Consider the following 11401-nt stretch of genomic DNA (forward strand, 5'->3'; position numbering starts at 1 on the left):
AAGAAAGAAAGAAAGAAAGAAAGAAAGAAAGAAAGAAAGAAAGAAAGAAAGAAAGAAAGAAAGGCTTAATGAGGATTAAATGATTTAATGCATGTAAAATACTTCAGATAGTGCCTGGCATGTGCTACTGAGTGTTTTCACATTGTCATGTCACTGAGCTGAGGTCCTGGATACAGCCACCCTCTGTGTTCTCCATGAAGGAAGACAATCTCCTCTCAGTTCACTGGAGGTGGCTTTGAAGACCCCAGGATGTTCACAGCCTTGTTCCCATCTGTAGTTGCTTTAGAGTGTTGGCCAAGGTGGCCAGTGACTTCTTTCTGTCCCCTCACAAAAACCAACCTCTTCTCCCCACCATGATGAAATGCCTCAGCTCCTTGATTCTTAAGACAGCGATCTAAATTCTTTAAACTACCAGGCCAGGCCCTGTCATTTTTTTCTTTTTCCCCTGGTGTGCTTAGGATCAGGTTCTCTAGCCTGGCCCTCGATGCTGTCATCTTCCGCTGACCCACATCTCCAGCCTCCATGGTCCAGAGTGGCTTCAGGTGCCCTCACACCCCAGTTTTTCTTTCTGCTGGGCCTAGACAGGGACAGCCATGCAGCTTCTCCATTTGGCAAACTCACAGCTTCCTCCCTTCTTTAGTCACCGTCTGTCTGGCCCGCCTCAGTGTCCATCTCTCCCTCCTGCACCAGAACCCCAAACCTCCCCTGTTCCCCTCTCCATCCGGTGCATCCTGCTTGTCAGCTCGCAGCCTTCCTCTGACTCCCTGTGACCCTGGGGAGAAACTCTAGCCTCTCAGGCTGGTGCCTGAGGCCCCTTGGTGTCTGGCCCCTGCTGTTCTCCCCAACTAATCTCCTTCCTTCTCTCTTTCCACACAGGGGCTCCCAACCCCTCACCTACCATTTGGCGCTCTGAAATGAGCTCAGGAAAGAATCACTCCTGATCTGATCCCTAGCACAAGGTAAAGGAGAGGAGGGGCTTCCTCAGCAGGGGTGGGAATCAAATTTCCTCAAGAAAGAGAATCAAGGGCTGGTGAGATGGCTCAGTGGTCTAAAGCACCTACTTAGAACAAGCTTAGCAAAGCACAGGGACCGCGGTTCAATCCCCCAGCACCACACGCCAGCCAGCCCCGCCCCCTGGTTCCCTGGTGGGCTGAGCTGGCCACACACACACACACACACACACACACACACACACACACACACAGAGATAAAATTAAAAGAAAAAAGAAAGAGAATCAAGAGAGATCTGTGCTTCCAAGAGGCCCAAGTGAAGTAAAAGCTACGCGTATCATGGTGACAAAATCCACCTTTTATTGGATGCATGGCGGGGCCAGGCGCTGTTCTGTGTACTTCCTGTCTTTGAAGCCTTTCTTCCTCCCAGTGACAGCCAGGTTCTGCAGAGGAATGTGCTAGCCTTGTCCTAATCACACAGATGAGGAAATGGACATTGCGAAATGAGACATTTCCCAAGTGGGTACAGACAGCAAGTAGGAGAGCTGCAACTGCATCTCCAGGAAGGAACGAGGACTGTGAGGGACAGGCGGGCAGAGGGGTCTCCCTATATCCTTGGAGTTGCAGGCAGCAGCTTGTGCGTCTTCCCTATCCCTACCCTCAGTGCCTCGAGGGTGCGGCTGGGGAATGACCAGGGAGAATGGATGCTCTTCCTCCTGCTACTCCCTTCGCAAAGCATAAAGGGCTGCATCAGGCAGGAGGGGCCAGAAGACAAGGTCTAGGGAAAGAGGTTCTGGAGCCAGCCAGGGGGTCACAGAGCAAGAGCTGGATGCGCACACTTGAGGGTCAGTTGCCTCGAATGGTTCTTTGGATCCAGCTGACATATCTGCAGACATCAGTGTAGACTCCTGGCTTCTCCTTGGACCCACAGGGGACGTTACCCCATGACACAAGGCCTCGGAGGCGGCCTCCACACACCAGTGGGCCCCCCGAGTCACCCTATGGGAAAGAGAGAGGAAGTGAGATGCAGAAACCCGTTCACAGAGCCATGCAGAGAGGAGTGTTGGAGAAATTCAGAGCCGAGGACAGAGAGGCAGACAAATAGACATACACAAAGAGGCTCAAAGGGGTGCATAAGTAGAGGCAGGAATACTAAAGTCCACAAAGGTCGAGGCAGAAAGAAAACAGAGAGAAAGAAAGGAGGTGGAGAGGTGTGCTGGGACGCAGAGGGGGAGAGATAGGGAAGAAGCATGGGCCATCTGACAGTCAAGCATGGTGTCACACGCCTGCAATCCCAGATCCTGAGAGGCTGAAGCAGGAGGGTCACAAGCTCATAGCCTATGTAGGCAACTTAGCACCCCAGAGGGATCCCGATTCAACGTAAAACAATAGAGGGCTGGCCAAATAGCTCAGAGGATTAAAGTGCCTGGCACAGGGGCCCAATCCCCAGGCCTGCCATGTCAGCCCCACCCCCGGGGCAGGCACCCTGAGGTTGGGGGCTGAGATGGTGATTGAAACTGGGCATGGTGGTGCACGCCTGTAATCCCAGCACCTGGGAGGCTGCAAACAGGAGAATCACTGAGTCCAATCTAGTAGTGAGACCCTGAACACCCTGTAGTTCCTTCCCTAATATACAGGAAAAAAAAAAAAAAAGTAGCACAATAAAAAGGCTAGGGGTGTAATTCAGTGCCAGGGTCCTGGGTTCAATCCTGAGAATGGCACACATACAAAAAAATAAATAAAATAAAATAAAAATATACGAGGCATGGAGCAAGAAGAGGGGAACACAGAGACCCGGGAGAGAGGAGCACAAAGCCCCTCCACTTGTCCTGTGGACAGCCCTCCTTTCATGCCCTTGCCCTGCTTCCCAATGGCTGCGCATCACTTTCTCGTTCTCCCTCTCGCTCCTTTAGCCTGGCCTGTGCATGATTTTCAAAGCTTTGGTCAATGGGGCATAAAGAGGAGAGACTTCCTAGAGAACAGTGAGGGGGACTCACGCTGGAGGTATTTAGGAGTGGGGATGGCGCCCGTCTCTCTCTAGCCGAGCCTCCCCCTCTGGCACTGGGGCTCCGAAGGCAAGCAGTTCCCTGTTGCCTCTGTCTCCTTCCTGTGTCTCCCTGGCTCTCAGTTCCTCTGTACTTCCTCACTCTGCATTCTGTCCTTTTGTCTCCGTGTGCCCCTTGCCCATGTCTCTGTGTTGGGGACCAAGTCCCTCTCCCGTTCTCTGTTCTGCTGTGCGGGCCACCTCACCTGGCAGGCATCCGTCCCTTCTTTTGGGTCCCCGGCGCACACCATGTTCCTGGTGATCTGGCCGGGGTAGGCGTGCTCACACTCATCTCGTGGCACTAACTGGACGTAGGCACACTGGATGGTGTCAGGGAACACACCTGCCCAGAGAGAGATGGGCTGGGCTCACTGCACGTCCCACAGCCCCAGCCACCCGCCAGTCCCCACCAGTCCTGTCTGCTCTGCATCCCTACTTCCACAGTCCTTCCTTCCTGTTTGTCTCCTGTGCTTAGAGCCCGTTTCCAGGGACACTGCCTCATGACCAGTCCCTTTCCCAGCATTCTTCCCTCCCACTGGCCTGACTTCCGCATTGGTCATCACTTCCTGACCAATTATTTCCAACTAGTTTTCCCTTTCTCTTAGGTTCTGCCTCTATACATGTCTTATGCATGCTTCTTATCTTCAGTCCTGGTTGACCTATAAGACCCTTCCCCCATTTATCTCTCCGAGGCATTAGTTTGTCCTTTACTAGGTCCTTGTTGGCTATTGGTTCATTCTGATCAGTTACCACTTCACTATTGGCCTTTTTGTAATCAGCCTTGCTTTTCTGCACTGGCTTTCTCTTTTTATTGGTCCTTCAGTTAATGCTACACTTTCCTCATTGGTCCTTTTTTAATTGATACCACTTCCTCCAGTGGCTCTAATTTCCTATTGGCTCCTTGCTCAGGGGTCCTCCCTTTTTAATTGGTCCTTCTTCCATAAGCCTACTTTCAATGGTGCCTACTGATCTGTTAAGTCCTTTCTGTAGTGACTCCTGTCAACCAGTTATTCTTTCCCAGTTGGTCCCTTCCCCACTAACTCTTTCCAGTCCATTAACTCTCAATTTACACCCTTCACTGGGCTCCTCGCTCATCTGGATACCCTTCCTCCATTATTTCTTCTCCATAATCTTTCTCATTCATCCAGCCCTTCCTGACCAATGTATCCCCACCAACTGTCCCTCTTCATTGGCCCTTCACTGAAGAGCCTGTCTTGTCCATACTCCAGCTATTGGCCTGTTCACCATTGGTTCTTTACTCAGAGGTCCAGCTCCTGAGTTTTCCACTGCTCTCCTTGACCCTCCATGCAAGGCACAGCCCACTGGTCTTCACCACCCACCCATCTTCCCATGCCCATCCCCTGCAGTCCTGCCTTCCTCTTGACCCTTCACCCCTTGCCTCACCTCCTCACCCCACTGAGCCCACACTTTCCACCTTCCTTTACTGACCTTCTTCTGTCCTGCCCCAGCCCAGGATGTGGCAGCTGGTCGACCTGGCCTGGCAGTCCCTCTCCAGGGCCAGAGGCTTGATCCAGGCAGAGAAGTTGGCAGGCTTTGACATACGCAACAACATGATGTCCTGGTCGTGGGTAGCAGGATTGAAGCCGGGATGGGCCACAGCCTTGACCACAGATCTCCTCTGCGTATTTATCGAATTCCGAAGATTATGCTCCCCCAGGCGGATGTAAAGCTTCCTGGGGGGATAAGTTGGATCTCACCTGGAAGCCTGGGTTACAGCTGAGGCTTTGGAGAGGGCTGGGAAATTAGGACTCACCAGGTTTCTCCACTTAGCCTTCCCTAGCCTAGCTGATGACTATTCTTCATTGTTTTCTGTTTGTTTGTTTTGTTTTGTTTTGTTTTTTAATGTATTTGGTTGTTACAGGGTCTCACTCGGACTTGTAGTGATCCTCCTGTTTTCAGCCTCCCCAATGCTGGGAGTACAGGCATGGGCCACTAGGCCTGGACTCTGTGGCAGGCTCAGCCTGCCCTGGAGGTGGGCCTGGCAAGGCATGTGGTGCCAGGGATCAAACTGCAGTCCCTGTGTTTGCCTGAGCAGGCGCTTTAATCCACTGAGCTATCTCACCACCCCCTTTTAATCTGAACCTCTTAATCCATGCCCCCCATTTGATTCCTACTCCCTTATCACTTCATCCATTTCAGCTTACTTACTACAGTGGCTGACGCCTGTGACATCCGCAGGCCAGGATGGGGATTTTCTGGTTTTCCACCTGGGGAATCCCTTCTGCCTGAGCCAGCATCTGGTGGGTATTTCATAAATATTCCTCAAACAAATCCAGGTATTGCTCCCTTGCTCAAAAGCCTGGCTTTGGTACCCCTATGTGATTTGGACCTGCTCCACCGGGGAACTGGTCACTCTCTACTCTTAGAGGACTCAGACCCTTTGTCACCACGGGGCTTTGTTGAGATCCCTGCTGTGAATGCCCTTCCCCTTTCTTCGCTTAGCTTCTGGTCCCCATTTGTCATCTCTTTAGGCAATCTCTCCTGATTTCCTCTGTCAAAAGTCCCCTGTTCTTTTTACCCTTTCTCTCTTTCTTTTCTTTTCTTTTTCTTTTTTTCTTTTTCTTTTTTTTCCAGAACTCAGGCCCCTGCACTTACCAGGCAAGCACTTATTCTACTGAGCCATCTCCCCGGCTCCCTTTTTACCCTTTCTTAAAGGTAACTTGCCTGTGATTTTGCAGATTTGCTCCTAGAAGAGCTGCCTCGCTTCATCTTTCTGTGTGGGCCTGGGTGAATCTCTGTCATCCCTTAGGGGAGGCACTGCCTCTGAGTCCAATCTGGTACTTGGTGGGGTTCCCAGACTCTGCATACCCACTGAAGGAATGGTGTGGTGGTCGTGGGGTCTTCGGGGCACTGTCTATGGGTCCGACTATGACTCTGCATGGCAGGCCCATCCCCACTGTGAGGAGTAGTATCCATTGATTTTCCTATACTTGAGTGGTCACTGGCTACTTTTATGAGCCTCAGTTTCCTCCACTGCAGTGTGGCCCCAAGAGCCAATCACCACCAGGATTCCAGGAAAGGGACCTAGACTGTTTAACTTAGCACCTGGCCCCTGTAGCTTGCGCCTGCTTTTTGGATCATCTCACCCAGCCCTCGGGCTTCAAGTAACACCTGTTTGCTGATGGCGCCTTAGTTAGGCCCGCAGCTCTGATGGCTCCCCAAATGCCAACAGCCTACCTGGTGTCCTGCCTTGGATGTTTCCTGGGGACTTGAAGCTCCCCTCGGCAGAAGCAAAATGTCTCCTTTTCCCCCCTACACACCTGGCCTGCTTCTCTCCTCCTCTCCTCTCCTGTCCTGACTTAGAGACAGATGTGTCAGGACACCCAGGAGCTCAGCACAAACACCTGGAGGTCAGCCACTGTCCCCTCCCTCCCTCCTGTCCCTCACTGCCACAACCTGCCTGCTCAGTCTCCAAGGCCCTTCCAAGTCCATGGCCACCACCGTGATCCAAGCCAGACCACCCACCGCAAGCCTCAGCTCGAATCTCTCTCCCTTGCCTCCTGCACCTTGTTCCCTCCATGTGCCAGGCAAGGTGCTCTCAGGATGCACTCCAGGCCCTGTGCACTCCCAGGGGAGCAAGAATGACGCCCTAGCTCCATCCCAGCTGTGGGGCACAGATGATCCCACCTGCCCATTAGAAGGCAAATTCCTCAAAACTGATTTTGCCTGCTATGTGTTAGTTCCTCTCCACACTTGGCACAGCCATTTCTCTGTCTGGGGGTTCAGCATCCAGGGAGACAGTGGACTATGGATTGGAACTACTGAGAAAAATATTCTTTCTGAGCCATGTACAGACATTCTTCCTGCCACTCTCTACAACAACCATTTACATAGAATTTACATTGTCTCCCATATTCTAAGTAGTCTAGAGATGATTTAAGATATTTGGAAGGGTGGATGCAGGCTGTATGCAAATACTAACCCATCGTACAGGAGGTTGTGAGCATCCAGGAGTGCCAGTGTCCCTGCTGTGTCCACCTCCTGCCTAAAGCCTACAGGACACCGTGGGGTCCACTGCATTTGCTCTTCCCCAAGGCATAGACACTCACTCTTTCTTGCAGTGGGCAGCTGTGAGGACCCAATCCTCGTGAATAAGGACCCCGCCACAGAGCAAATGGTCCGAGCTGTAGAGGGCGGCTTGGTAGGGGTGAGCGTGCCTGTCACAGGGTCCTCCGTGCACCAATTTCTCCTGCTCCTCTGCAAAAGCTGTGTGGAAAGTGTCTGGGTCAGAGAGGAGATGGAGACACCAGGCAGGTCCATGGAGAGGAGCTTCACCCAGCCTGGTTCTGTCCCCACCTGTGGCAGATGCAGCCTACTGCACCTGTGCCCTCTCGCCCTCTTCCTTCTCCTCCTCATCCTTATGCTCCTCCTCATCCTCGACCCTGCCTCCTACCTCTTCTGCTCTCCACTCCCATCATCCAGGACTAAACTCTGATCTCCCATCCCACCTCCCATCCCTTTCCCATCTTCCTCCATCCTGGAGCAAATCCCCAACTCCCTCATTTCACAGGCACTGCATCTCCAACCCCCACATCCCACCCCATCCCATGTCTCCCCCAGTTAGCAGCCCCAACTCTGCAGCCATCCAACCTCCCCCAGTGATACTCCTTTCTTCTCACCTCCAGCCAGGAGAACCAGTACCACTGCCAGCGTCTTCATGGCCATTCCTGCAGGGAAGCCAGGGGCCCCATCAGTCAGTGTCTCTGTCTTTCAGACCCACCCGGCCCCTCTTCACCCTCTGCTTCCTCCTGCCAGCTCTGCTCGCTGGAGCTTGGCCTCTGGCCCTGCCTTCCTGCTGCCTAGGAGACTCTTTCCCTGCACCAGGCTTGCTGCACTCCCGGTGTCCTCCCCATGCCCGTGATCTGCACCTATAGTCTTACCTTCTGGCGGCCGGCCGCTGCCTGCTGCTCACAGGGTTCTTGGATCAGGCAGGACAGAGCTCCTGATCATAGGCAGGTGAGGAGCCAAGAGTGAGCAGTGCGAGCCGCCACCAGGAGAGCAGAGGGAGAGGGGAGATGCCACCGCCCAGCGGGTAGCTGTCTGGGGCAAGCTGCAGGGACGCTTGCTCCTGCTTGTGCTTGGCCTCCCAGGAGAGGCTGGTTCTGTCTCGGGATGCTTCTAGCACGTCCTTTTAACCCCCATCTCCCCGAGTCCCTGAGCCAAGAGTCTGGCCCCTCCCTTTTCCTCCTAACCCAGGCCACCCACTCACATTCTTTCTGCCTCAGTGACCCCTGACAGGACTTCAGGCAGAGGAGTAGATTCTTGATTTGGGGCCTAGACCCCCTGGTGTGAGGGAGGAGGCTGCACCTGGAAACCCCTGTTCTCAGCGAGGAGGCCCAGCCTGGACCCTGGGTCTGAGGGAGGAGGCTGGGCCTGGACCCTGGTTCTGAGAGAAGACAGCTGGTTCCTTAGTGTTAGAGTTTTAGGCTTTTGAGAAAGGAGTTGCGTTTGCCCACCTCTCAGACTTGCCCTCTTGCCTGTGGTTGCCCAGGGACTCATGAACCCACATTCCTGGGTCTGCAGCACTGGGGACTGGAACCTGCCACCTTGGGTCAGTGGGGTTGGGTGACTCACCTGTCTGTAAGTCCCTCTGTGGGTGCCTCCGACCTTCTTGTCCCCAGGAAAGTGCAAACAGCCAATGAGAAAGGGTGTGTCCCCAAGCTGTCCCCCGCCTCTGCACCAGGCTGGGAAGGGCCCAGAGCTGTGAGGAAAGGACAATCGGGCTTTGTCAGCTGCCACCCCAGTACCAGGCTCCCAGCAGTTCCACTTCTCATCCACTTGTTCAGGCCAGGCAGGAGGCTGTGTCAGTGGCTTTCCTCCCTTCTGGGCTTCCTGCTGTGGCTGCTGGGCTCCCACCTGACCCAGCCCTGCACTGCAGAACTCTCTGGACTCTCCCAGTCCCTCCCTTCCAAGCTTGCCCTTGTCACAGTCTCTGGATCTGTCTTCCTGGCCACAGTGGAGGTGTCTACAGTACACACTCTGTCTTCTTCTCAAGCTCTCGGATTTTCTCTTTCTAGCCTTTTCCCTTTCTCTATGTGTCTCTCTCTGTCTCACTCTCTGTCTCTGTCTTTATCACATTCCTTCTTTCCCCTTGATTCCCTGGTTCTTTCTAGGCGAAACCTTTTTTTGGAAGGTGGGTACCAGGGACTGAACTCGGGACCTTGCCCTTGCCAGGCAGGTGCTTATGCCACTGAGCTATGTTCCTGGCCCCTCTCTGGTTCTTTCTAATTGCCTTTTCCTAAGTTTCCTCTAGCTTGCCCAGGGAGACAGATAGCATGAAAACATAAGGCAAATGTTTAAAGTTTTAAAACTTATTACCATAAAAGATGCATTGCCTTGAGTGAGATTGAATCCCCCCCTTGTTTGCCACACAGTCCTCCCATCATTCTTGCCACTTTCTGGGGCATTTCCGGAAACCCTCTTCCATGAGCCAACACAGTAGACAGAGAGCCATTGCAAAGTGTCTACAAGCCTGCATTTCTGTTGAATGGCACTAGGCAGCAGCATTCACTGTATTTTTGATCACACCTGATTAAAAATAAAACATACTCAGGAAGGAGGACTTCCAGAACTGCTTCAGAAAGTGGCAGGAGTGGTGGGATAAGTATGTGGGAAGCGAGGAGATGAATGTTTTGAGGGGGATTCATAGTAGTGTCTTTTACTGCCATAATGTTATTTGAATATGCATTGTGTTGTGTGTTTGCAGACTGGAGCAGGGTTCCTGGCATGAGAAAGGGTGGTACAGGAGCCAAGGGGAAGCTAGTAGGGTGCAGAGGACACACCACAGGGCTCCATGCACTCAGAGAGAGTTGCGCAGAAGAGCGGCAGGGACACAGGGGGCTGGGAGGGGACCCAGAGTGATATGCTAAGTGGGGCTGCAGGATTTTCAGAGATGCCTATGAACTTGCACCTGGGGAGTGGAAACGGGTGTTGGTCAAGAGGAGAAGGTGTGAGAACACCCGGCAGGCAGGGTTGGGGGAAGCAGGCAGTGGTCAGGGTGGAATGTGGGGTGAAGGTGTGGCAGGTGGAGGGGGGGTTGTCTTGATGTCAGGGTGGAGGAGAAGCAAGATAGGGGCTTATGGGGAAATGGTTGGGTAACAAGGACAATGGATATGAATAATCTCTGCCTCAACCCCTGCGTGGGCTTGACACCTCAGGTAACCTTTTTTGTCCTTGCATCAAATCTAATTGTCACCTTAGTTGCTCAGCCCCATGAGCCTCAGGATGGGCCCTTCTTGGTTGGTCCCCATTGCATACACTTCTCCTTTGTAACCCACCTTCCTCCTGGCTATAGAGCTGAAGCCTGCAGGCTTTGGCCCCAGTCCTCACTCACTGGCTCTCTTCTCTCTAGGGTCCCCTCTTCTCTGGACCCATGTTCCTGGCCCCAGTTCAGATCTGCTCTTCTCCTATCAGGCTACCACTGGGTACCCCTCATCCTCCATATGCTCTGTGGCACCCAAGGGCTCTCCTGCACCTACCTGACCCTGACCTGACCCCTGCTTCTTCCAGTCCTAGGGGCAGAGACCCAGCCCTCGTTCTGGTATCAGAGGACCCTCAGCATCCAGAGAAGCCACAGCCAAGAGAAACTCAAGACCTGCACCTTTGGCATTTGCAGTTTCTAGCAATCCCAAGGATTTTTGTTTCTTTCCTGAGAGGCTGGGCAAGGGGCTTAGTGGCAGAGCTGTCACCTGGTATTCACATGGCCCTGACTGCTATATCCTCAACAACAGAAAAGGAAAAAGAATTACAAAAAGATGTCAAGTCTTCTGATCAGGAAGAAGAAGTATGTGGGGGCAATGCATATGTTAAATGGCTCAATGGGCCGTGGAGATAGCTCAGTAAAGTAAGTGCTTGCCTGGCAAACACAAGGTCCTGAGTTCAATCCCTGCTACTACTAAATACATACATACATACATGGCTCGATGTAGACATGCTCCAACATGTAGATATCTTTATTAAAGCCTCATGCTGTGCACTGTAAGTGCATGCAACTTGTACTAGTCCATGACAGATATATTTCAGAGAAAAAGTGAAAAGCAACAGGAAGAAGCTGAACATGGTGACCTATGTCTGTAAGAGTCCTTGCTCTCTGGGAGGGTGAGGTGGGAGGATTGCAAGTTTATAAGTCTGAGCCCAGCCTAGGCAATTTAGTTACTCAGTGAGACGCTGCTTATAAATAAATACATACACACATACATACATACATACATACATGCATACTGGGAACAGAATGTAGCTCAGGGCAGAGGATCTGAGCTTAATCTCTAGTACTTCCAAAAAAAAGAGTTCGAGATTTCGTTTAACTCAGGCTATTCAAGCTATTATCATTTCAACATAAAATTATAGTAAGGAAAAGGGGACAGAGCGGCTTGGCTTTATCTCTTG

General features: G+C 52.4%; 1 protein-coding gene across 3 annotated transcripts; it reads right to left on the reverse strand.

Moving 5' to 3' along the window:
- Nucleotides 1-1354: 1354 nt before the first annotated feature.
- On the reverse strand, nucleotides 1355-8667 carry Klk6 (kallikrein related peptidase 6). 3 transcript variants are annotated; one of them, XM_023704912.1, is made up of 6 exons: nucleotides 8591-8667; nucleotides 7636-7683; nucleotides 7066-7237; nucleotides 4445-4689; nucleotides 3202-3338; nucleotides 1355-1950 (listed from the first exon to the last, which is right to left on the reverse strand). In XM_023704912.1, exons 2-6 carry the CDS (start codon nucleotides 7679-7681, stop codon nucleotides 1798-1800), a joined length of 753 nt encoding a protein of 250 aa, XP_023560680.1. In that variant the 5' UTR covers nucleotides 7682-7683; nucleotides 8591-8667; the 3' UTR covers nucleotides 1355-1797. The 3 variants fall into 3 exon arrangements, with proteins under 3 accessions (XP_023560680.1, XP_004644713.1, XP_023560679.1); XM_004644656.2 differs by lacking the exon at nucleotides 8591-8667 and adding an exon at nucleotides 7897-8105 and having other exon boundaries at nucleotides 7066-7222; XM_023704911.1 differs by lacking the exon at nucleotides 8591-8667 and adding an exon at nucleotides 7897-8105.
- Between the last annotated feature and the right edge of the window lie 2734 nt (nucleotides 8668-11401).

Source organism: Octodon degus, unplaced genomic scaffold, assembly GCF_000260255.1.
Source record: "Octodon degus isolate 3935 unplaced genomic scaffold, OctDeg1.0 scaffold00206, whole genome shotgun sequence".
Taxonomy (NCBI): Eukaryota; Metazoa; Chordata; class Mammalia; order Rodentia; family Octodontidae; genus Octodon; species Octodon degus.

Coding starts and splice junctions, on each gene's coding strand:
- Klk6 (XM_023704912.1), bottom strand. CDS start 7,681: ATGGCCATGAAGACGCTGGCAGTGGTACTGGTTCTCCTGGCTGGAG. Junction 7,238..7,635: donor ACTGGTTCTCCTGGCTGGAG/GTGAGAAGAAAG, acceptor TCTCTGACCCAG/ACACTTTCCACACAGCTTTT. Junction 1,951..3,201: donor AAGGGACGGATGCCTGCCAG/GTGAGGTGGCCC, acceptor TCTTTCCCATAG/GGTGACTCGGGGGGCCCACT.